The 27,305-nt window shown below is 41.9% G+C and overlaps 1 protein-coding gene across 5 annotated transcripts in view; it reads left to right on the forward strand.

Moving 5' to 3' along the window:
* The window catches only part of tn (tripartite motif containing protein thin), a 155,420-nt gene that overhangs the window by 28,945 nt on the left and 99,170 nt on the right, over positions 1–27,305 (forward strand). For all 5 annotated transcript variants that reach the window (XM_019049865.2, XM_019049864.2, XM_019049867.2 and 2 more), the window contains exons 4-6: positions 4,723–5,396; positions 15,987–16,380; positions 25,267–25,509. In XM_019049865.2, coding sequence (XP_018905410.2) covers positions 4,723–5,396; positions 15,987–16,380; positions 25,267–25,509 — 1,311 coding nt within the window. The remainder of the gene's footprint in view (positions 1–4,722; positions 5,397–15,986; positions 16,381–25,266; positions 25,510–27,305) is intronic.

The following is a 27,305-nucleotide window of genomic DNA, read 5'->3' on the forward strand; positions in this document are numbered from 1 at the left end:
CATTCAGCATATTCATGAAAAATGCAAATGGCCACCGTCGCGTCGGTCGTCTCGCTGCATAGCTCCTGACCATTTGAGCAATCGTATCAACCCCTGTTTTAGTTTTGTTATTTTATATAGGATGATCTCTGGTTTCAATTTTACCTCAGGGATGATAGCAGCATCATCATGGGTCTTTGAAAAAAAAAAAAAAAAAAGAAGAAGAAAAAAAAAAAGAAATTTCGCCGGAAATGGGAGACGGGTTAAAACTGACCCAGTATTGTCGTTCTCGCGGTAGTCGTGAAAAAAAAGCTCTTGCTACTCGAATACTCTGCTGTAAGTCCAAAAATATGTGGAAGGTAAGCTCATACCGTCTGTATGGAATAAAAAAATTTACTTTATTCCTACGTCTTACATTCTTCGTCCTGCGATGCCCAAAACGGCAGCAAAAACGTCAAAAATACCTTAACTTGGCTGTTTTTTTAAAACTTTTTCAAACACTTTGTACTGGCGGTGGAGGTCCAAGAATTTGTGCAAAGTAGGTTCATACCCTTCGTAAGGAATAAAAAATTCTGTTTGGTTCCTATGTTTTACATGCCTCGTTGTGCGGTGCCCGCAATCACTTCGAAAACGTCAACAATACCTCAAATCGGCTGTTTTTTCAATTGCAAAATTTAATAGACACCCTGTATTAATTGACACTGAAAGTTCAAACATTTGTAGAAAGCAAGTCCATACTACAAGTGTTGAAGGATACATTTCAAAAGATCCATAGACTTTTCATTGTTTGACGCGCGGTGTCTCCAGATACACAAAAAAACCGGCGCTCCGCTGCGCTCCGCGCCGGTTTTTGGGGGGGCCTAGCCCCCTCCCCCAAGCCCCCCCAGGACGCGCGCTTCGCGCGCGTTTTTTAGTTTCAGTGTCCGGCCTCAGTTGTTCTGTCTTTTAAGTGACCCGCGCGTCCACCGCGGGAAGAGTGTATTTTCCGAAGGGAGGGGCGGGGGCGGGGAGTTATCAATCTTTGGAGGTTGGATTTACGTTTACACTTATGGAGGCATTGATTATTCGAATAAGGACTTCATGTCGCCAGATTGCAACAACAATCCTCATGTAATGTCTGATATGAAAAAATGTCAACAAACGCTGTGGCAAGCTTGAATGACGGTGGATAAATCTCCATAACCCACTGTGCGACAACGTTGCCGTCTTGTCCACCAATCATCAGTCTGTAACCCACTGTGCGACAATATAGCCATCGTGTCCACAAATTATCAGTTCATCAGTTCGTGACCCATTGTACGACAACATTGCCGTCTTATCCACCAATTTTCAGTTCCTGACCCACTGTGCGACAACATTGCCGTCTTGTCCACCAATTTTCAGTTCCTGACCCACTGTGCGACAACATTGCCGTCTTGTCCACCAACTTTCAGTTCGTGACCCACTGTGCGACAACATTGCCGTCTTGTCCACCAATTGTTAGGTCGTGACCCACTGTGCGAATGCCCTCCTCTTTTGCCGCACACTCCCCGCCTAAAACTTTCAAAGCTCGCCATTTTTAAACGGCTCGACCGATTTCGCTCAAATTCAATACCAGCCTAGAACTAAGTAAGATCTTCCTTCTGTAAAAATTTCGGGGGAAAAGCTTTTAATTTGCGCGAGTTATCGCGCCCACAAAATTGAACCTCCCCCCACTTCTCGCCCCCACCATTCGAAATGTAATACTTCGATCTCCGTTTTTTTTTTTCGCAGAATGGTAGTCCTGTTCCTTTACTTTACATCGCAAAAAGTTTCACTCGGAAATTTTTTAAAATGAGGGAAATATAACCAAGCAAAAATCGAAAAAACCACGATGAGTCGGAAATACATACATAAATAAACAGATATATATAATATATATATATATATATACACATGAATTCAAACGGCATGCATTTTCGTAATCTACGACCCATGATCGATGCTCATTACATGGTCTTTGGTCCAGGTCTGACATCAGGGGAGAACGCAATAGTGTATTTCCTTCGGAAAATACACTAAAAATCGTGAAAAATACCATTATTATGACCGGTTTTTTGTTCTCAACATTTAATAGACCCCCTGTAATCAGTGGCGTGGCGTGTCTTTATCTGGTAGGCGTTCGGTAGGAGTGTTAACTTTAGGGGGGAGGGGGGGTCAGAAAGGTTCAATCCCCTTCCTTAAAGGGGGGTTCGGGGGGCCTCCCCCGGAAACTTTTTAAAAAATGAAGCCGCAAGAACACGATTTTAACCCTTTCTAGTGAAAATTGTGCCGGTAAATTGTCATAGAAACTTTGTTCTTTTTACCGATCGTTTTCCTGTATTTATTTTGTTAAATGATAACGCAACACGCACCTGCAGAGAGAGGTGGGAGAGGGAGACTGTGAAACTGGGAGATGCGGCCCGCAGGCGCGGGGGGGGGGGGGGGGCGGAGGGCGAATCGCGGCATAGAGGAAATTCGGCGGTTCGCAAACCCCTGCTATAGGAAACAGCTGGACTGATGAGCGGCTCTCCTCTCTCGTTCTTTTCCCCTCCCTTTTCTCTCTGCTGTGTTACCTCCGCGAGCGCGGTCCGCACTCGTCTCCGAACCCAATGCTCACGCTCCGCTCTGCGCCGCGCGCCGGTGCCTCTCCTCTCTCGTGTACCCTTTGCCCCTTCATCATTGCACCCAGGTTCTCTCTCCTCACCGTGCGCAGATCATCCAGGTTTGGTAGCTGGTGCGGACCACGCGTCACTGGATTTTCTCTCTCCGCCGCGCCACATGCCGCTGTCGGAAGCCAAGCGCCCGATACTTATTTGCGATCTACTATTCTGTATTCTGTGTTGCTTCCCACATTCTTAGCCATAATTTATTAATTGTTTCAAAATATTTTAGGGTGTTCGGCGAACACTGCGAACCTATGGACGCCACGCCACTGCCTGTAATGACAGTGACGGTCGAAACCTCTGCTGAAAGTAAGTTCACACAATCTATCCGTGCAATAGAAAATCTACTTGGTTCCTATGTCTCACATTCCTTGTTGCGTGGTGCCCGCAATCACATCGAAAGCGTCAAAAATACATCAATTCGGCCCATTTTATTTTCCGATTTTTTTTGTAGACACCCTGTACTGACATGCGGAGGTCCGAAATTATGCAAGAAGCAAGTACGGAAAGAAACATAGATATTTTTGAAGTTTTCGCTACACTCTTTGACAACAGCAATAAAAAATTCAAGGTCCTTTGAAAAATTGCCGTTCCATTCCGTTGTATCACATATATTCGCTTGTTACATGAGTCGCTGGTGTCATAGCCAAAAAAATTTCGCAAGCGAAAAATAGGCCGAATTGATGTATTTTTGACGTTTCCGATGTGATTGTGGGCACCGCGGAACAAGGAATGTAAGAAATAGGAACCAGGTAGATTTTTTATTGCACGATGATGGTGTGAACTTACTTTCAGCAGAGGTTTCGACCGTTACTGTCATTACAGGGTGAGAGTGAAAAACCGGTCATAATGGAGGTATTTTTCACGATTTTTGTGTATCTGGAGACACCGTGCGTCAAACAATGAAAAATCGATGGATCTTTTGAAATGTATCCTTCAACACTTGTAGTATGGACTTGCTTTTTACAAATGTTTAAACTTTCAGTATCAACACAGGGTGTCTAATAAAGAGCTTGATGCAAAAACGGCTTTTTCCACCCCCCCCCCCCATCTGGAATTTCTTAAAACTTTGTCTATTGACTACTCATACTTGAGCGCTTCTTTTCCCAAATTTTCTGACCCCCAACGATTGTTTTGGGTGGCGGGGGGGGGGGGGGAAGGCAAAACCTGTGAACCTCGATATCTCTCGAACGAAGAAAGATATCGAGGTCCGGTTCGGTACCCAACTTTTTGGACACCACACACCTCTACTTTAATCAATATTCTTTTCCTTCGTAACAAAATTCGAAATTATACACTATCTCTTGGCTTTTGGCAATGTACATATCTCTATAAATTTCAAGATGATTGAAGGTACCTATGTGAGACAAAGGAACTGACTTAGGTTTCAACCGTGCACGATTTCGTTTTACGATGTTAATTTACTCTGGAATGGATAAGAGATATTTTTTAAATTTGACGTGCTTTTTTATTCTATCAATTTGAAAGTGTGGAATGAATTGTTAGGAGAAAGTTTCCAGTGAAATCAAACTTCTCTAGCTCTTGATCTTTGTTTGACCTTCGCTTACCTAAATGTTTGTAAACATCATAAAAAACAAGATTCGGCACGACAACCCTCAGATAAAGAGCTAGGTGGAACATTAATTGACCATCGATTAAGGTGAAAACAAATGTGCCACTCCATTTAAACAGCATCAAGTCCCCAAAATGAACTTCTGTAAATAGCCGGCCAGGTTGGCCTAGCGGTCAGCGCGTCTGACTCTAGACCAATAGGTTCCGGGTTCGAATCCCGGTGGTGGCGACAAATTTTCACGAAACTGACGTGAGGATCTGCAGAAACAGATAATTCTACTCGGCCTTAATCCCTGAAAATTTGAAAGCCGAAGCATGGATGTCCCTATCGCCCTGTTGTCTACGGACATTAAATCTCTCCCTATAGTTGGCTGTAGCCCTCTGATGAGAGGTTTAAGCCATTAAACCTGCAAAAAAAAAAAAAAAAAAAAAAAAAAACTGCTGTAAACTGTTTACTTTAACTTTTAAATGCATTCTCTGATTTTGAACGTACCTACGTCTGTTACAGGTTAGAAGAGCGATGCATCGATTACAAGACATTCTAGCTGTCGTAGAAAAAAACATGCTTGCGCTACAATTAAACTGTACCTCGGTGTCAGAGGAAGTAGATGAGATATACAAACGACTGGCAAAGGCACTCAAGGATCGCACTGAGTACCTACGTGGGGAGATTGATCGGTATCTGACGACGGAGCTGAAGAATCTTTCTACGCTAAAAGAAAACCTGCAACAAGAGATTTCCAACATCCAGGCGAACTGCGACCTGGCCAACAAGGAGATGCAGTCGGAAGAAGTTGAGTGGGATGACTGCGAGCTCATGGATGCTAAAGAAATTTTCCTGAAGACGATTGACTTCATTCGGAATTTTGAGGCGGAGACTGGCGACTATAACCGCCGAGTACGCTTCGCCATGGCTCACGACCCCAACCAACTGGTTCTCCACGTTGCCGGCTACGGCGAGCTCACCATCCACATGCCTCATCAACCGCTGGTAGGGTTCAACACCAGCTCTCCTGCGGTCGGTAGTAACATGCTCCAGCCTCCCGGGCCAGGGCTTATGCGATCCAAGAGCGACCACCGACTCGCATCCCAGTTCAGAGCTCAGGAGGACCGCGGCGGCTACGATAATGTCGATCAGAGTGGAAGGGTCTCGCCGCTTGGAGGACGCAAGTTTGGAGAAAGGTACCTATGATTCCTTCTGGTAAAACTGGTAAAACCAATTGACCTGCGTGCACATAATTATGTGATCGAAAAATATCATACCATTTCTATTCAAAACAAAAATATTGGAGATCCCATGTCTGTGAAGTTAGTACCCCGACTTTTAAAATTTAAAATTTTCTCTTTTGCTCATCATTGCTCATCATTTGCTCACTCCAAAAATCGCTTTCATGTTTTTTGCTCAGGCTTGTACCCCCCAAAAATCGAACTTGAACTTTCAGAGAGGTCATTGACCCTAGCACCCCCACTTTGTCCGATTGACCTGAAAAAGGTCTCAAACGACGCAGGATCATTTGCTCACCTTTGCTCAGCCCTTAGTTTTTGTTGCTCACCCCTCCATCCCCCTCAAAATGAAAGGCGGCATTTTGGGGGACATCAAAGGCAGCACCCCCACTTTGTCCGATTGATCTGAAATTGGTGTCAAACGACGAAGGATCATTTGCTCACCTTTGCTCAGCCCTTAATTTTCGTTGCTCACCTCCCCCATCCCCCCCAAAATGAAAGGCGGCATTTTGGGGGACATCAAAGGCAGCACCCCCACTTTGTCCGATTGATCTGAAATTGGTGTCAAACGACGCAGGATCATTTGCTCACCTTTGCTCAGCCCTTAATTTTCGTTGCTCACCTCCCCCATCCCCCCCAAAATGAAAGGCGGCATTTTGGGGGACATCAAAGGCAGCACCCCCACTTTGTCCGATTGAGCTGAAATTGGTGTCAAACGACGCAGGATCATTTGCTCACCTTTGCTCAGCCCTTAGTTTTCGTTGCTCACCTCCCATATCCCCCCCAAAAAGAAAGGTGGCATTTTGGGGGACATCAAAGGCAGCACCCCCACTTTGTAAGATTGAGCTGCAATTGGTGTCAAACGACGCAGGATCATTTGCTCACCTTTGCTCAGGCCTTCGTTTCCGTAGCCCGAATCCTACCTCCTCCTGAAAACGAATGGCGGTTGAACATAGTCGGTGCGCTGCCTTTGATGTGCGCCAAAATGCCGCTTTTCATTTTGGGGGGGATGGGGGAGGTGAGCAACGAAAATTAAGGGCTGAGCAAAGGTGAGCAAATGATCCTGCGTCGTTTGACACCAATTTCAGCTCAATCGGACAAAGTGGGGGTGCTGCCTTTGATGTCCCCCAAAATGCCGCCTTTCTTTTTGGGGGGATATGGGAGGTGAGCAACGAAAACTAAGGGCTGAGCAAAGGTGAGCAAATGATCCTGCGTCGTTTGAGACCATTTTCAGATCAATCGGACAAAGTGGGTGTGCTGCCTTTGATGTCCCCCAAAATGCCGCCTTTCATTTTTGGGGGGATGGGGGAGGTAAGCAACGAAAATTAAGGGCTGAGCAAAGGTGAGCAAATGATCCTGCGTCGTTTGAGACCATTTTCAGATCAATCGGACAAAGTGGGGGTGCTGCCTTTGATGTCCCCCAAAATGCCGCCTTTCATTTTGAGGGGGATGGAGGGGTGAACAACAAAAACTAAGGGCTGAGCAAAGGTGAGCAAATGATCCTGCGTCGTTTGAGACCATTTTCAGGTCAATCGGACAAAGTCGGGGTGCTAGGGTCAATGACCTCTCTGAAAGTTCAAGTTCGATTTTTGGGGGGTACAAGCCTGAGCAAAAAACATGAAAGCGATTTTTGGAGTGAGCAAATGATGAGCAATGATGAGCAAAAGAGAAAATTTTAAATTTTAAAAGTCGGGGTACTAACTTCACAGACTAGGAGATCCCTGGTGAAGACGGTGGACACCCTGCGGACACCGCGCATTCGTTTTTGGAACGCTCGCGTGCCCACCCCTGCGTGTCCCTCGTGCCCACTCCTGCGTGTCCCCCGTGCCCACAGGGAATGTATCTGCCGCCCTTTAGAAAAGCCTCCCCATCGCATTGTGCCACTGGTTTATGAAGCATTGTATGCCACATACCATTAAAATACATTAATAATTCTCTACTAGGTACCTTGGATTTTGAAATCTATTTGTGGCGGCAAGAGTATAAATATACAGGGTGTACCAAAAGTCCGTCCCACCCCTGCTAATTTTTGAACGAATTGAGCTAGGGTATTGAAACTTTGGGAATGTTCCTATCTCAAAGGGGACCATCTTTTTTGGGGGGGGGGTCAAAATTTTGGTTCCCCCTCAGGGGGGACGCGGGGGGGCCCCAACATTTTTTTCAAATGGCAACCCCTATCTTGTGATACCTCATTCAAAAGAGCATAAAGCACTAAGAATTTTGGCGCAAACCGCAGATCAATATCTTAACTTTTGACCGAGGTATGATAGGTCAAAGGTCAAATTTGACCTATTTTCAAAAAATCATAACTCCGGTTCAAATTATTGTAAAGAAAAAAATAAAACGGGAAAACTTACCAAATTGTGTCCACTTTTAAGTAAAAATTGCAGAAATCACTTCGATTTAATTTTAAGGGGGGGCTCGGACCCCCAAATACGTCAATTCAAAGGTCATTCAATTTTCCCGCGAAATAAGCCAATTTCCCCTAGATTTGCCTCCACATTATCTCAGTAAGGTCAAAATCAGTTCAACATTACGTTGGCGAGTCCCCAAATTTCGGGAAAAGTTAAAATAAAAACAAAATTTAAGGTGATTAAATTTGACCGTTTAAATTTCGTTTTTTTAACTTTTCCCGAAATTTGGGGACTCGCCAACGTAATGTTGAACTGATTTTGACCTTACTGAGATAATGTGGAGGCAAATCTAGGGGAAATTGGCTTATTTCGCGGGAAAATTGAATGACCTTTGAATTGACGTATTTGGGGGTCCGAGCCCCCCCCCCCCCTTAAAATTAAATCGAAGTGATTTCTGCAATTTTTACTTAAAAGTGGACACAATTTGGTAAGTTTTCTCGTTTTATTTTTTTCTTTACGATAATTTGAACCGGAGTTATGATTTTTTGAAAAAAGGTCAAATTTGACCTTTGACCTATCATAACTCGGTCAAAAGTTAAGATATTGATCTGCGGTTTGCGCCAAAATTCTTAGTGTTTTATGCTCTTTTGAATGAGGTATCGCAAGATAGGGGTTGCCATTTGAAAAAAAAAGTTGGGCCCCCCCCTGAGGGGGGACCAAAATTTTGACCCCCCTAAAAGATGGTCCCCATTGATATAGGAACATTCCCAAAGTTTCAATACCCTAGCTCAATTCGTTCAAAAATTAGCAGGGGTGGGACGGACTTTTGGTACACCCTGTATGGTGAAGTCTATCCCTGCATTGTGAACATCATAACACAATTTGAACAACTTTTAGGGTCAAATTATGGTAGAAAATCTAAATACTTTATTACTGGTGTGTGGCATGATGTAATCTAAACCAGTGGACAAAGAGAATTTTTTCAGCAATAGTAGTATTTTTTCTTATTTTGAAAATGTAAATATTTGCAAAGGATCCCATACTACTCCAAAAAATAATACTAAACTACTGCAAAAAAAATTCAATTCTGAAGCATTTCTTTTAAAGGTCCACTTAAGTCATCGATATTCTGTGTCTTTAAATTGTCTTGTGATAAAATAAGAGAAATTCGACGTACGGAAGGGTGACCAAACAATGAAAAATCCAAGAGGAGAGTAAGTGATCCAAGGAATAAATTAATACACCAGCAAGAGACCAGCGCCTTATGTCTATAAAAATTAAACCAAAAAGGATGTAGAAGAAAAAATTAAAAAGGCAACTTAAATGAATATTGATAGTGGAACTGCAAAAATAGATATCAGTTTGGAATAGGCGCACATTAGACGTTCATGGAAAAAATTTATTTTAATTTGAAAAATATGCAAACCTGTTTTTTGACAACTTCCTTGATTTTTTGCTTTCTGCAGAAATTCTTCAAAAATTTTAAGGAATGATGCATTGGTTATCTCTCAATTTCTAAATAGTAAAATAAGTAGCAGCAGATATTTTGAAACGCATTGCAAACAAGATGTTGTCGTGTCTGCAGTTTCACTGTTGATAAGGTGTCCGAACCCCCATCGAGGTGTCCGTACGCCCATCACAAGTGTCTGCACGGCCACGCCGGGTGTTCGCATGGCTACATCGGGTGTTTGCACGGTCAACTGGGTGTCCGTACGCCCAAGAATTTCTGTCCGAGGGGTATCCGCCGTTTTTACCAGGGACGGCCATGATGGTGGATTTTTGACCATCGTGGTTAAATTTGGTGGTCTATTTATTGGCTAAGGTATCAAGTAATTTATGGGTACGTCAGAGGCAAATAGTAAAATCCGGCGTTTTGTCAAATGCCTAGGGAATTAGTTAAATATTCTTACTAAGATTGAAATACGGATCGTATTCTCAATTATAGACAAATGAATTCATTGCTCCTATGAAAAAAAAGGAAAATTATCCATCATTCAAACGTACTTTAAACGATTTTAGCTCCTGAATGAACGTTTATCTTGAAATTTTCAGAGAACTTTAAAATACAGGATTTTTATAATTTTTATACTTACTTGTGTGAGAAGAATTTGAAGTACAAAAGATAAAAAGAGTTCGTAGATTAGAGAAGTTATTTTTCCAAACTTTTAAAAAATCTTAAACTCTTCACCACCTACATTTACAAAATTTCGTGAACTGTCTAAATTAGACTATCTGCTCAGGCATTTGCTAAAATGCCTAATTTGATGAGTTTGCCTGTGAAACGGGTATTACTGGCGGTATACGGCGGATACAAATTTAAAGAATCCAACTTTATCCTATTTGCACATCATGTGCGCATCACTGTTAAAGTGGGTCTCGCGCAACCGCACAGTGGACCGCCATGAGGCGGTCAAAAATCTGTACCTCGGAGGGAAATGCATACTTTTGCTTGAAATTTTGCACAGATCTTTTTTGATGATACACACTTAACTCTGAGGGCTACGCTACAGCTAAGAATGTGGTGGCCCTGAGAAGGGCCTTTTTCGAAGATGTGGAGCGTCCGTGGAGTGCTCGAAGAGTCAGGTGCGAGAGCAGAGCAGTCGGGAGCTGGAGCTAGAGCGTCGGGCGTCTGTGAGGACCAGGAAGAGAATGGTGTTCAGATCTCGCGACCGTACATATTTATATGTGTGGGAGCGCGGGAAGACACAAAGAGCTTCGCTCTGATTGGCTGGTTTCGATGGCGCCACAACTCGTAAATGAAAGATCACGAATCTTTACTTTCATTTGTTGAATTTACACATTTTTATCCTTAATTTTCCTCAAAATGCCCTGATTTTCGAATTTTGTCCTACCTAGTGAGTTATATCAAATTTACCAGCAAGTATTCGAGTACTACGAGTAAAATTACATAGAAATCGACACCGCACTTGCCAGATTCAAGTTCAGGAGCGAGAAGTTGTTAAGGAAAAGAAAAACATAGAATGTTGGGTATTTGAAGAAAAGAACTTCAAGTACTTTTATTTTGGAGACACTTAATTCTATGTTCACATGGTTCCATAGAGCATATAGAGTCGTAATGTAAATGGGAGAGCTGGCGCCATGTTCTGCTTGACGAATTCCGAGCCCGGTGTGCGCCGAGTTCGGGTCGCTTTTTCGATACATTTTCTATCCAAAATGGCGGTGTGGAATACGTGGTAATTCCTTTCTCCTTTGTTGTTGTTGTTGTTGTTGTTGTCATCGGATGGCTGGGTACCTGTGCATTGCAAACAATCGATTATGTATCGAAAAAGTGACCCGGCGTCACACAGGAGTCTCGGAATTCGGGACATGGAAATAAATGCTTAAAAGTGCAAAAATGCTCTCCCAATTACATTACGACTCTATGTACTGTATGCATGGTTCACATTGATATGGCGTGGCTTGCTCTAGCTTAGGCCTAAAAAGAGAGCAAAGGCAGACAGAGTATATCTAGAGGGGGCGACTAGATAGCCTTTTTGGGTTAGTAAGGGGGACCATGTGCTGACACCCTACCCTGCTTTTGATAATCAAATAAAGACATTTTTGAAGACAACAAAATATCAAAAGCACAGGGCAAATTTATACAGTTAAGGTGCAGAGAAAAAAGAGAGAAAAAACAATTACGACGGGAGAAAAATAAAACAATATTGGTAATGAATAACTCTGGGAAAAAAATAAAAAGTATTAGGTAGTATGAGTTAATTTAGACAAAGGTTCTTACAAAATTGCGTATGTTCAAAGCTGTCCAGTGCTTTTGGGAATAAATCGGCAAGGTCATTATCAAAGACATAAAGACAGAGTGCTCGTATCTAAAAGCACGGGGAAAAAGTGAAGCCTAGTTTGGCGCTGGGTGCTTGTGTGAGTGTGTAAATGAGCGCGGAAATCCATGGCGGCAAACGGATATTTGATTTGAACCTGTCCTCTTGATTTTTCCACATTTCTTCTTCGAAACGTATTTTAAATGCCTAAAACGAATGTATTAAAAAAGTTGGGACTGCGTCCTATTATAATACACCTACTTTTGCTCGGTAACAGGCAGTAATTTCAAATAAAGTTAGTTTTTCTTCTGCTCATGGTGGTTCTGCAGGTTCAAACAAGTTGTTACAGTTCTAGATGACCGTTACTCCCAAATGAAATTAATCGGGCGACGACGGACCAAAGCTAACCTAAAGTTAAAAAAATATGAGTGGGTAAGTGAATTTGGGCAAAAATCAACCTAGAATACTTTGTTTCCGCAATTTTATTTAGTTCCCGCCCTACATTTGAATTTCAAACTTGTCCCGATTTCGTCGCCAATCCTCTAGCCAACAGTAGAGGTGATTGAAAAGAAGCTTCATTTTTTGCTTTCAACGCTCCGTCTTTATATGTTTGGTCATTATTCACGTCCGGACCAAAGACATAAAGACGGAGGGCTAAAAGCGAAAAATGAAGCTTCTTTTCAACCACCTCTACGATTGGCTAGAGGATTGGCGGCGAAATCGGGACAAGTTTGAAATTCAAATGTAGGGCGGGAACTAAATAAAATTGCGGAAACAAAGTATTCTAGGTTGATTTTTGCCCAAATTCACTTACCCACTCATATTTTTTTAACTTTAGGTTAGTTTTGGTCCGTCGTCGACCGATTAATTTCATTTGGGAGTAACAGTCATCTACAACTGTAACGGCCTGTTTGAACCTGCAGAACCACCATGAGCAAAAGAAAAACTAACTTTGTCTGAGATTACTGCCTGTTACCGAGCAAAATCAGGTGTATTATAATAGGACGCAGTCCCAACTTTCTTAATATATTCGTTTTAGGCATTTAAAATACGATTCGAAGAAGAAATGTGGAAAAATCAAGAGGACAAGTTCAAATCAAATTTCCGTTTGCCGCCATGGATTCCCGCGCTCATTTACACACTCACACAAGCACCCAGCGCCAAACCAGGCTTCACTTTTTCCCCATGCTTTTAGATACGAGCACTCCGTCTTTATGTCTTTGGTCCGGACTCTTGTTTTCTCTTTGCGATAACACCGCACTTGGGTTAGGTCACTCGATATGAACAAATTCAGGTTAGGTTACGTTTTGATAGTTCGAAGATTGATACTTCGGTCGAAATCGATAAATCGATACCTAGGTCGTAATCTATCGATCGGAGCTCAATATCGAGGCTCGATCGTGTTTTAATTTGAATTTTCCACCCTATCATGTCTTCTGATCTGTACCTTTGTAATTTGACAGAGTCACTGTTATGGGCTTGTGTCCTCATACTGTCCATGCGCTGTAGACAATGGTTATCCAAAGTATCAGCACTAGTGATTACTTTTGCTAGGCATCTATTATGCATCAAACGGTCCCCCTCTCCCAAGAAGGTTTCTCATGTTTGCTCACATCATATCAGTCGAAATGGAGCGCTGATTGCAGAAGAGGCACCTCTCGGTTGTGGTATTTTAGAACATATACATATACGGAATATTCTTCAAGATTCCACAATCTAAAAATCAAACAGCACGGTATCCTCTCCAAACTTTTAATTAGTCGTGGAAACTCTGGAATATCGCAATTGAGGAGTGACCTCTCTGCTCCTGAAGTCTTAATTATACCGAATCAAGTTGAATTTGGAGTTCTGGATGATTCACTAATTCCACGGTACCAATATGAATATACGATGTTCCAAGCTCCTATTCTTCAGGGTTCTCTCATCAACACCATTATTGATATTATTTTTGTTTGTATTAAAAATGAATACGCGGGTGAGTTCAAATAAGCATCTAATCTGATGTCCCCAGCTGTTTTAATCGTCATAATCTGAGAAACATGGGCAGATCAACTTTTTTTCTCATTTTCCACACTATTGTTGACTATACATGCTATTTTCCACTTTATTTGGACTGAAATAAAAATTTAGGAGAACTTTGAATGTGCAAATTGCCTACATTTGTCCCAAATTTGCGTGTCCCCCGTGCCTGGATCTTGACTTTAAATCGATGTTGCAGCATAACTAGAGTGATTATTTAAGAAAACTTTATCGGAGATGATAGGCACCTAATGCTTTTGGATTTGAGAAAAAAAATATGTCAATTTCTTTTTTGCTCCATCAATAACTTTTTCACGGGCTAGAATCATTGTCCCAAGCAACAGTCAGGATAGACATGGCAACAATGTAGGTAATAAGCTCTAAATGATTGCCGTAACGTTGAGGTTTTTCCAAAAACGACTTTTTTTGTTTCGATTGAATAGCTCACACTTCGCAGATCGCAAAAATTCTGAAATTCGCAAATTTTTTTGCAAGATTAACGCCATTAACGATGCCAAACAAAATGCTATACACGATAACTAACAGGGCGTCAAGCATACACACACACACACACCCTCACCCTCACCCTCCCTAACATCAGCTCGTAAAATACTTTCGAAGTGTGCGTTGGGGAAAATTTTCTCTTATTCCGATACTCTAAGATGTGCTACTAAATATTCCGTGAGAAAAAACACCAAAATTGTCTTTACTGTTACAGATAAGCTTAAAAAACAGCTTATTTCTATCCTGTCCCGTTCCATCCTGTCCCATTTGTTTCCATCCTGTCCCAGTGTCCCAGTTAAATGGGACTGAGTAGAAAACTTTTTCTACCGATTTAAGTGAAACTTGGTACTGTATGGTATTTTTCGATGGGGAACTCGAATTTTTAGTCGAATTATGAAAATTCGAAAATCCAAGATGGCGGAAATGACCTAAAATGCTATCGCAGCGCCTACTCAACTGAAACTTGTTTGTGTAAGCCCTGTAGGCGCTCTTTTTAACCGATTTAAGTGAAACTTGGTACATGGCGGTATTTTTCAATGGGAAACTTGAATTTTTAGACGAATTTTCAAAATTCGAAAACCCAAGATGGCGGACATGGCCTAAAATGCTATCTCAGCGCCTAATCAATCGATTTACGCGAAACTTGGTACTCGAGGGTATTTTTGAATGGGGAACTCGAATTTTAGTCAAGTTTCCAAGATTCGAAAATCTAAGATGGTGGCCGTGGCTTAAAACACCATCTCGGTGACTAATTAATTGATTTTAATGAAAGTGGACCGGAAAACCTTGGTATTAGGAAAAGAAAGGAAATTTTGATAGGGGTGCAATAGGGTTTCTTATGTATCTTAGGCTACGAAATCGAAAAATTCCGGGGTTTTTTCCATCGTGCACAGATTCTCCCGGAAAATTGACTCTTCTGGAAAAGCTAGATTTTTAGGGAAAATTCCGATTTCTCCGGAAAAATTCCGAACTTTCCCTGGATAAATCGGATACAGGTAAATGGAGGTGTTCTTCAGAATCAGCGCCAAAAATCTACTCCGAAACTATCGGCAAATCTTCGGAAAATCAGAAAAGAAAACGTTGACCGGTGTAATTGTTATGTTAATGTAAGTCCTGAAACTTTTCTTGGCTTTATCTCCACTTCAGTGGGTACACGCCCACTCGAAGTTTTAAAATTCGGTGTTTTTGATCCATTTTGTATTGCAACATTTCAAGAAATAAAAGCTTCTTCTCGTGTTTAAGGAAAACAGTGCGCATTTTGATAAACAGACGGAACTGTCTAAAAGACAAGCTCAATAAGCTCCAGATATCTTTCATGACGGATGAATTTTTTCTCAATTTTTTTGGTTCTGCAATATGAAAGGGTTACATGTTTTCAATTACCTATACTTTAATTTAGTGCTCGACGATGCTTTTATGACAATTGTGTTCAATTTTTAATGAAAAGTATTGTATGTCACCTCTGAGATGAAAATTTGGGAAATCAGGCAAAACTAGAGCAAATTTTGAGAAGTGATACACTTGACGGTGGAAATTCGGGTTTAAGCCCAACTATTAAGCTTGACGAGCTATATTTCCTAAGTCTACACCTAATGATAGTCAAAATAAAGTTTGGTTTGCCCAGAAATTCACAAAAAATTTTGGGAGGAAATAGAACCTGGAATTTGACCCTTATTTGAATTCACCCACGCATTCATGCTTACAGGAAGAATTATGAAACGCATAAAATCAAATGGAACGATGCGCAGAGGATGAGAGTGCTTCATAGTTCCTTCTAGCTCAAACATGTCGAAATGTAAATGTGTATTTATATCAACAGTGATCTTTTCACAACTCATGACTTGTTCAATAATGAAATAAAGTACTTATTTTAATTTTGATGTATTTTTCGGTAGGTACACCCCTCGGTCAGGAGGTGACCGTTATGACAACCGGTACCGCGGCGTGGGGTCCGGAGAGTACGGAGACTATACGGATAGCACGTACGGAGACGGCGATAACAATCGGCTGACAACGCGATCACGACTCCGTTCGAGGTTCGGACGGCACACTGGTGGCGATGACTCGGACAATGACGGTCAGTCTGGGAGAACGGTTCGCTTTTTGGAAACTCACGTCCCGCTTCAAAGCCAGCGGGAACGTGAAAGAGTTCTCGATACAGAGGACGTCTCCAAGGGCCCCCTGAGTGGCATTACCCGCCTCTACGATTCACCTAGAGTCATGAAACGCATCCAGGATTCCAAAACCAAAGACAAACGGAAACCCTCCGAAACGCCCGCTAAAACCGAGGTACGTAAACTTCTACTCATCAATAATTCACAAGTGATGTAACTGTAAATATTCACTATCGAAACAGATATAGATTGTGTGTAATTAATCCAAAAATGGAATAATTTGAAGCAGCATTTGAGATGCATCTACATTGCTACATGTTACATGCTAACCATATTACACCCTAGTGTACATAAAACACCACCATGATGTTCAAATGATCTACAACGGTACAAAAAGATCTTCAGTGATCACTGTCAAAGTCGCCGGATTGTGATGGATCGCTTTAAGTACAGTTTCTATACTTGAAAATACGCTTATTCTAACCTGTTTATTCCAGGAAAAGAAACAACAGAGGGAGTACCACATCTCAATCCGGTAAAACAGTAGTGATGATCGCTAAAGACTTTTCTTTACTTTTGATGATCATGGGTATTGGCTCCCCTTAATTTTCAGGCATTTAACGAGGGGGAGCAGGTTCTTGGGGGGCCCAACCCTTCCATCTCTCGAAAGCAAAAAGAAAAAGAAAGACAGGTTGAAAGATTGGACCCGACCCCCCCCCCCCCCCCCCGTAGTGGGCTAGAATGTGTCTCTAGTGGCGCTTAATTGGACTGCATTTTTCAATTTGGACCTATAAATTCTAGCTCATCTGAAAAAACACTTATGTGCATAGGGAAACTAATGGCACCTACGTTGTTTTTCAACTGGGCCGGAATTCATAGTTCCAAATTGCAAAAAGCAGTCTAATTGATAACTCCCGCTGGGTCTGACATATCTTTCAAAACATGATGATGTCTATACGGTAATTTGATCTGCTTTTTCCAAATTTTGTGAAAAAAAAAAACCGGCGAAAACGTCTAATGTACGTTTGATACGTCGAAGGCCGAAGGAATCTCTCGATGAAAAGAGGGTTTTATGATTCATATAAGATGGGGGAGAGACACAATCATGGAACATAAAAAATGTTATCTCATCATCAAACCTTGAAATTCTATGTAATGGTATGCAAAAGTCGATTCTGCGGCGCGTTAGGGCGCTCTACGACGGCTACCCGCCGCAGGACTCTGTCATGGCAGAGATCCTCCGAAAGCTGGCAGCCGTTCATCTCTCCACGGATGCTCTCTACCCTCCGTTTGGCTGGACGCCCTCTTCGTCGCCTACCAGGAGGGACTCACTCCAACACCTTCTTTGGCAACCTGGTATCAGCCATCTTCTGTATATGCCCATACCATACCATTTGCTTGGTCATGATATCGTGGTCATGATATCGTGGTCATGATATCGTGGTCATGATATCGTGGTCATGATATTAATGTCCCCTCAACGCCCATTACCTCTCGGACACGTTCATTCCTGATGCGTTCTCTCCTCGAGATTCCAGCCAATCTTCGCCAGAAATCCATCTCTGTCGCCTTGAGCATTTCTTGGGTCCGCATCTTCAACTGCCACACTCCACTGCCATAGGTCATGATAGGCCTGACAACAGAGTTATAAATCCTCTTTTTGTTGTCCTCGGAGATTCTTTTGTCCCGAGGAATCCCATTCAGCATGACGATGGCTTTTCTCCCTTGAAGATTACGGTCCCGAATGGCCTGATCCAACTTCCCACCCGAAGTTAGCTTCACCCCCAGGTACATACTTGTATTGTTCGGAACTATCTATATGTTGACCATCCTCCAGGACTATGCTTTGCTGCGTACCCCGACTGACGTCTTTTTCGTTTTACGGACACTAACCTTGAGTCCCCCCTTGCGGTACTCCTCAACCAACTTCCGGGTCATATACTCCCATCATCGTGATCTTGACTTATGGATGCCTGGTCGTCAGCAAAGCATAGCGTGAACAGAGTTTCTTGGTCATTCACAGGAATACCCATTTCCGGCACACTTTCTTTTCCAATCCTTTAGAACGTGCTCTAGATAAATCTTAAATAGTGTCGGTGACAGACAACACTCCTGCTTAAGCCCCTTGGTGACATAAAATCCGTTTGAAAGCCTACCTTTACACTTAATTCTGGCAAAAGTCCCCCAATAAAACTGTCTAACTGCCCCAATAAGTTCTTTACTAAAACCAGTTTCTTCCAGGACGTCCCTAAGTTTCAAAAGAGGAACATTATCATAGGTAAGCCTTTTGAATACCCAAGAAAACTAAATGGAGCTCCTGACCAACAATCGTCTTCTTTTCGGTTAAGTGGGTAACACAAAACAGATGGACGTATTTCTGTCAAACTGAACTAAGTGCCATAGGGAGAGGAGGGTAGAGGGGGGCTTGGATTAAAGGCGGAAACGGGCGTCGGGCTCGTTCCGTCCTATACTCGCAATGCTTTTCCATGGCGCTTAGTTCCGTTTGACAGAACGCGCTATCCGGCATTCTAAATTCCTCAAAAGGAACTCAAATTGGCGCTTAGTTCCGTTTGACAGAAATACGTCCAGATGATCAACGGTACCGACCAGTCTGCTTGCTTCTCCGCCTCGAACGGGGTCCACTGTTCTTCGGTCTTCGCTTCCTTAAATTTTACTCATCGTTCCTATTACCGCTAACCCTCTGCAGTTCCCACAGTCATCTTTCCTTCCCTTTTTATGAGACACTGTCATCCAGGCCTCGACTTCCCATTGTTCCGGGATCTTATCACCGTCAACGCGATTTTGCAGCAAATCCCTAAGATGGTTAACCAATTTGCTTGTCCAACATTTAATTCATTCAGCTGGAATATTCCCTGGCCCAGGAGCTCTTCCATTCCTTAATTCCCTGATTGCTTCGACCACCTCATCCACTTGAATTTCTATTGAGTATAATCTTCGACTAGGTATCGAAAGGTCTTTCCTGCGGCAGTGAGCATTACCTCCTCGGGGCGGAAATAGCTTTCCCAGTGAAAGGGAACCAGGAGAACAGGCAAGCACAAAAGCAGGTTCACCAACAAAAAGATCGTGTCAAGCTTGTAAGTTATAATATTGACAGCTTGCAGCATCCAAGTGTAAGGGCATTGTACTTAAAGCGCTTGGATGAGAAGTTGGGCGAATCAAGGCACGGTGATACCGAACAGCAGTATCAGTTCCTTAAGGATTGAATTCATTCGGTAGCAATGGAGGCTCTTGGTATTGCTGATGATAGAAAAGTTAGTGAAAAACCTTACTGGTGGGATGAAGAAAATGAGAAGGAGATTCAAGAGAAACGAAAAAAGTACCATCAGTTCCTTTCTTCTAAAAAAGCAGAATACAAAACAGGCGTATAGAAAAGCTTAGACGCAGGTGCGAAGGCTCATCACCAAGAAAAAGAACGAATCTTGGAAGAGGAGCTGTAATCGAATAGACTCGTACTTAGGAGGAAGGAAAAGTACTGAGAGCTGGAAGTTGCTGAAAGGACTGCGAAGGGACATGAAGCGGGACTTAATATCTCCGATATCCACTGATAAACTGGAGGGTTATTTTAAAAATTTACTGACAGAAAGGCGACCTGAATTTCAAGATGGAGGTGTAAGCTTGGAGTATACCAATAATAATAACTTGGAGATTCTCATGAAGGACGTGGTAAAGGCCGTACGAGAGCTGAAGAACGATAAAGCTCCGGGTCCGGGAAATATCCCTACATAGTTGATCAAGTGTGGAACCTGCAAGCTATTTCAGCGTGTGAGAGAGCTGATGCAAGATTGCTTGGCAGGTGGCAAGGTACCGATCAAATGGAAAGAGTCTTGGGTGTCACCTATATACAAGAAGAAGGGTAAAAGGATGAGTGCGATAATTATACAGGACTGTTAGTCGCATGTAGGTACCCTGAACAAGGTATACGGACTGAAAGCTAAAATCTAGGATTATAGTGGCAAGAACATGAAGCGGAAGAGCAAGCCGGTTTCAGAGCCGGTTGGTCAACAATTGATTTCTTATTTACCATCATCCATGCGATCGAGAAAAAGAAAGGATTAGGCCAAGAATTACATCTAGCGTTTGTGGATCTCCAGAAAGCTTACGATAGTGTGCCATTGATGAAACTTTGGGAAGTCTTGAACAAAAGGGGTTTTAGTGGAGGACTAATTAGGTCGATTAAAGAATTTTATGATGGGGCTTTTTCTAGGGTTAAATCACATGGGGAGTTATCAGTGGGGTTTTTAATAACTAAGGGACTTAAACAAGGGTGCTGTTTGTCACCAACCCTTTTTAAAGTGTACCTACCTTGAAGAGGTTTTCAAGGAATGGAAGAGATGCTGTTCAGGAATGGGCGTCCCGCTACGAGAAGATGGCGCCCTTTGTGCTTTGCTGATGATCAGGTGGTAATAGCTCAGGACGAAGAAGATGCGAATTACATGACGTAAGTGGTATACCGTAAGAAGTATACCGTAAGTGGGGGATGGAAGTTAATGTGGTAAAGACGGAGAAGTTGGTTATCGGTGGTGATCAGCAAAGCATTGAACTGGAGGGTGGTCGGAAAACTCAGGACTGTGAAGAGTATAAATATCTAGGATTTTGGTTAACTATGACGGAAATTTGGATCGGACCGTTAAAGATCGAAATGTGCGAGGCAGGAAAGCTATCGCGATGCTAAATGGGATTCTCTGGGACCAGAGTATCTCCACCAAAAGAAAAATTTACAACGTCATCGTGAAGAGTATCGTAACTTACGGGAGTGAGGTCTGGCAACTCAAGAAAAGAACTGAAGACATACTTAGGGCAACGGAGATGGACTTTTGGCGAAGGTCTGCTGGGAAATCGAGAATAGAGCGTATCCGCAATGAAAAGGTCTGCGAGATAATGGGTGTGGAGAAAGACATCGTGCACGATATCAGGTCCCAGCAGCGGGTATGGTATGGACATGTGTAAAGGATGGCAGATGGTTGGTTGCCCAAGCAGGTCTTCAATTGGGTGGAGGCGGAGATCAGAAGGTGCCAATTGCCTGATGATCTCTGGGAGGATAGGGGGCAATGGCGATTGGGCGTCGCAGAGCGCGAGGCGGCGCTATAAAAGCGGCTTTATGTATGTATAATCTTCGACTATGCTTTCAGTATTCCCCGTATGTAACTCTGGTCGTTCTTCAAACCGCGAGATTGTTATTGGAGATAAAATGTCCCATTTTACGTCCCTTCTCAAACCTTTGATCAGTTTCCAGCTTTTAGTACTCTTCCCCTGGGTATGTGTCAATCCTTGAGCAGTTGTTCTCCCAAGGCTCGTTTTTCTTCCTGGTTATTAAACTACGAACCCTTGGCTGGGCTCTCCTATCCTCACCACGGGTGTCTGCGGTCCTGTCTTCTGTAGGCCAGATAGTCATGATACATCCTGCGCTTTTCATCAATTACTTCCTCTACATCTTTGTCTCACCAGTAGGGTTTCTGCTTATCCTTACTCTCATCACATACCCAGGGCTTCCTTCGCCGCTGAATGTACACAACATTCGATGAACTAGTACAACTCCTCCGCACTATCGAAAGCTTCTACTCCTAGTTTCTCATCCAGCCGCTTTCTATAGAATGCTTTTGTTGAGTGATGAATAGTGACGTAGGTATTTTCAATATGGCGCTTGCGCAAAATGTGTGTCTATTGTATGTTGTCCTCCTGTATGTTCTATTCTATGTAACAATGTGAAAGCCTACAAGAGTTTAATTAAAAGTATCCTCGCTATGAATCTCAAATATATTTCATTGTAATTCAAACTAGTTCCCCTTCATGGCAGCAGAGCTTGGTTGGTGCTCAAAATGTGCTCGACAAATAAGAAGTCTAAAGTTAGTGAAAGTCTGAAAGTAAAACCAAAAAGGTCGTATTCGTGAGCGCGCCGTACCTACCGATCAAGAAAACCTCGTGGCGTTCGTGAGTGAAAACCGTGTCAAAAATGTCGTTTATACGGTCGGACGATGTAACCATTCCCATTTTTGACGGGGAAGATTATAGTAATTGGAAAAAAAGGATTTTGAAATTCTTACAATTCAAAAAGTGCGCGACGGTTGCTATTCGAAGCAAAACAGAGTCTGACAAAGACGAGGACTGGACAACAATGGATGTTGAAGCTACAAATTACATCTATAATGCGATTAGCAACAAACAATTGGAATTTATCGTGTCGCAGCTCGCTTCTCTTGGCCATCTCTTGGCCCGTCACCGCAGCGCGCTGCTTCTGCCTCCGATGCGCTATCTTGCTCCCTCTTTCCGTCGCGGTTGTAATTGCTCCTTCGGTGCAAATGCCCTTAAATTCTATAAAATTTCCCTCACTTGATCTGATTAGTGATGAATTAGAAAATTCTCAATCATGTTTTAAACGCAGAAAATTCTAATTTTCTAACTTATTTTTCTAATTTCTAATTTTAAACTCAAAAAATTCTAAATAATGTAGAATAAAGACTACAATACCTCAAATAAGTGGCAAAATTAGGAGTTAAGAGCATGGAGCCGTCCTCTAATGCTCAGTAACATTTGAAACAAGTTGAGTAAATGAAATCATAAGCAAGAGAGAAAGTAATAAAACCACAGTTTTTCAAGACGTTCCATCAGATTTCATCCGAAAAATAGAGCAAATACCGTAGAATTTTAACAATTTTCTAGGGAGGCTCCCGGTGACCTAGAAAGTGCGTATTTGATTATGAGAAAGTTCGATGAAATGTATTCAAAAGAATCAACAGCATTACTAATCGTCTGTAGAAATCGCCTCGAGAACATCCGCCTAAATCAATTTTCGGATACAGCTAGCTTTTTCAATGAATTCGAAAAGGCGGTTAACGAACTTAAAGCGGCCGGAGCAAAAATAACCGAACAGGAGAAACTAAACTATATGTTAAGGACCTTGCCAGAATTTTACAGTCACATTGGTGACCTGATAGATGTATTGAAGGAGGAAAAGAAAACGGTCGAGTACGTTAAAACCAAGATTTCCTTGAAAGAAAATCTGAAGAAGAACTTGAGTGACGAATCAAAAGGTGCGAATGCCTTTGTAACAGAGACTAGAGGAACGTGCTGGAACTGTAATAGCCCGGATCATTATCAGCGCGACTGTGTCCGACGGAATCATCGAGGAGGTCAATCCAGAGGTGATCATCATCAGCGAGGGTGGAATCAAGGAAACCAGCGAAGAGGAAGTTACCCCAGAGGGAACAACCTCGTATCTTAAATGCATTACTATACGAAGAAACAAGTGTTCGCTCTTGCGGGCGTCCAAGGCAGCAGATTGGAATCGGAATAATTTTGATCAACTCCTCACGACAAAGCTAAGCGTGTACCAAGTTTAAAGGAAATCGCTTCGGCCAATTTTTCTCTAGGGGGGGGGGGGGGGCAGAGTGAGTGGTAACAGCAGCTTTATACAGGGTGTCCCAAAAGTCCGTACCCCCCCCCCCCTTCGTAACTTTTGAACGGTTAGAGATAGAAAAACGAAACTTTAGGAATGTTTCTATCTTAAAGGGGACCATCTTCTAGGGGGGTCAAAATTCTTGTCTCCCCTCAGGGAAAGGGGGGGGGCGCGGCGGCCCCCAACTGTTTTTTTTCAAATGCTAACCCCTATCTTGCGATACATCATTAGAAATAGCATAAAAAACTAAGAATTTTGGCGCAAACCGCAAATCAATATCTTAATTTTTGACCGAGTTATGATAGGTCAAAGGTCAAATTTGACCTATTTTCAAAAAATCATATCTCCGGTTCAAATTATCGTAAAGAAAAAAATAAAACGGGGAAATTTACCAAATTGTACCTAAGCACTTTTAAGTAAAAATCACAGAAATTACTTCAAACTAATTTTAAGGGGGGTTTCGGACCCCCAAATACGTCATTTTAAAGGTCATACGATTTTCTCACGAAATGAGCCAATTTCCCCTTACTTTCCCTCAATATTATGTTAGTAAGTTCAAAATTAGTTCAACATTGCGTTTTTAAGTCCTCAAATTCCAGGCAAAGTTCAAAAAACTAAATTTAAGGTGATTCAATTCAACCATTTAAATTTCCTTTTTTCTTAAACCTTGTTCGAAATTTGGGGACTTGAAAACGCAATGTTGAATTAATTTTGAACTTACTAAGATATGGTTGAGAAAAAGTAAGGGGAAATTTGCTCATTTCGCGAGAAAATCGTATGACCTTTAAAATGACGTATTTGGGGGTCCGAAACCCCCCTTAAAATTAGTTTGAAGTAATTTCTGTGATTTTTACTTAAAAGTGCTTAGGTACAATTTGGTAAATTTTCCCGTTTTATTTTTTTCTTTACGATAATTTGAACCGGAGATATGATTTTTTGAAAATAGGTCAAATTTGACCCTTGACCTATCATAACTCGGTAAAAAATTAAGATATTGATTTGCGGTTTGCGCCAAAATTCTTAGTTTTTTTATGCTATTTCTAATGATGTATCGCAAGATAGGGGTTACCATTTGAAAAAAAAACAGTTGGGGGCCCCCCCGCCCCCCCCCCCCCCTGAGGGGGAACCAAAATTTTGACACCCCCCCCCCCCTAGAAGATGGTCCCCTTTAAGATAGAAACATTCTTAAAGTTTCGTTTTTCTATCTCTAACCGTTCAAAAGTTACGAGGGGGGGGGGGGGATACGAACTTTTGGGACACCCTGTATAGAGTAATGCCTGCTATATTTTGCATAATATGCATGCTTCTATAATATTATGCCCGCCAGGTTGGCCTAGTGGTCAGCGTGTCTAACTCCAGTTTACTACATCCCGGGTTCGAGTCCTAGTGGTAGCAACGATTCGCACGGAACTGTAACAAGTGGATCCGCACGGAACTGTAACAAGTGGATCCGCACGAACAGATCCCAGTCGGCACTAATCCCTAAGAATGAGATTGCTCACAAAATCGATGTGTCATACTGTCAAATTTGATTCTTATTAAACGTTACAGAATCCCTTACGGAAACACCTTCAGAAATTAGAAGATGAATGGAAAGAAAATCAATGAATGTTGGTAACCGATTGCTCTTATTTTGTTGTAAATCAGGTTCAAAGTCAACGAAAAGCAGCTGGTGCGATGGCGGCTCCGGTGCGTCAAGTAAGTGAGGAAGATGAAATATCAAGAATCAAACGGCAAAACAAAGCGTCTAGTAGCAGCGAGACGACGACAGAGACGATGGCCCCTGCCCGAACCATGGTATCGGAGAGGGTGGCGTCCCTAAAACGAGAAGAAAGCAAGGAGCCCACCAGCCACTCAACACTGCAGCCGAGGAAAACATCTGCCTCTGTAGTACGCTCTTTTGAACCAATCAATTATTTATGTCTTATAAAAGCTTTGATTCAATATTCTTTCCTTATACAAGCACCCAATATTTGCAGGACATTTAGTTGCATTAATTTCGTCTCAGTATTGGTGGAGGGTTTGAAACTTAGTGCCGATGTAGCAACATTCGATTCTTACTTAATGGCCCTCTGGCCCCAGAGTTTTTTTCCCTTCAACCCGTGGTCGATATGATTTTTAGCATTAGCGCATGGTAATGTGAACTTACATGGGAGCGGCCGCTCATTAACTCAAATCGACGATTTTCTTGCACCTTGTAACCTGATAATAAAAAGAACTTTAAATTGTGTTGAACTCAAAATTGAATCGGTTTCTGTTAAACGGGCGTAAGTCCACAAATCCAAATTTTTCAGGAGAGGAAAAAAACTGATTTTCTCGTTATGCAGGACACCACTAAATTTCAAAAAAGGGTTCAAAGGTTGTATAAACACCCGTTTAAAAGTTCTGAAATGTTTTTTTGGCTCAGAAAAATTTTAGTACCCTTTTAGGCTAATTTTAAGTTTTGGACTTACGCCCTTATACCAGAAAACGAAGGATGACTGAGACAGTTTCAAGCCAAAAAACTAATATTAAAGTAAGTTTGAAAAATGTAGCACATGGTTTTTTTCTTTTATATAGCATAGGGAGTTATTATATGTTTTTAAATTTATTTAAAGGCCTAAATTTTCTAGAATTACTCCTATTTTTCCAAAATTAATGAAGGTGACATGGGATATTTTCATTTAAAAAAGTGTTGAAACCAAGTTTTCAAATTTCAATCATGTATTTTTGTGATCAATGCACAATAAGAAGTTATATCACCTAACAGCTAGGTCAAGATGCAAATTCAATACAAATGTTCTTCATTTATCATGAAAAAAGTTACAGAAACTTTAGAAATGCGCGAGTTTGAGAACTCGCGCCCCCCCCCCCCTCTTCCACAGGCTTCTATACATAGGACTTCCGCCATCTTTTCAGAAAATGTGTATGTACCCTAAAGGAGGCTGAAAATGCAAAAAAAAAAACGATTTTGAAATTTTTGGACTTACGCCCGTATAATAGAAACCGATTCAATTATGAGTTCAAAAGCAGAAAAAAGAAGTTCCATACCGTCCGAAAGAAATAATGACGAAAGAATGGATTCAAAAGACGACGGGTGCACGCGATAGAAAGTGTACCTACCTATTTATCTCTGATTGCAACATTAAGTATGCACCATTTTTATGTTTTATTTTTAATCAGTGATTTTAAAAAGCTACATTCAGTTTTTCTGAAAGCTTTCCGCGACTTTCCCTGAATATAATCTGAAATTAAAGTATCGAAAATTTAGACGCGATATTTTCGTTCGCTCTATTTTCTACTCATGTAACCAAAAAAAAAAAAAAAAAAAAAAAAAAAAAAAAGTTAATTATTATCCGAGTTTCTAGATAGGTGCAATGAGGATCCATATTACCCCTTGAATTATGGTAAAAACCGGGCTAGAGAGTCAATAATGATGACACGTAGTCCTAGTTTTGCGGCGACTTAAGCGTCGCGCAAGCCAAGCGAAGGAACGCGGTGGAGTCATCTTCGCAGTGTGACGCGCTTTTAGTCCAGCTAGCGCCAATAGACCTATAGACTGATTTAAAGACTACGTCATTCGACATAACTAGGGGGCTATGCCCCCTGGCCGCTACGCGGCCCAACCCCCAGATCTCGCTTCGCTCTCTCTTGGGCCCGCGTCCTCAAAAGAACGACCAAAATAAATTAGATGATTTTCATACTCG

The sequence above is a fragment of the Bemisia tabaci genome, chromosome 2 (assembly GCF_918797505.1).
Source record: "Bemisia tabaci chromosome 2, PGI_BMITA_v3".
NCBI lineage: Eukaryota > Metazoa > Arthropoda > Insecta > Hemiptera > Aleyrodidae > Bemisia > Bemisia tabaci.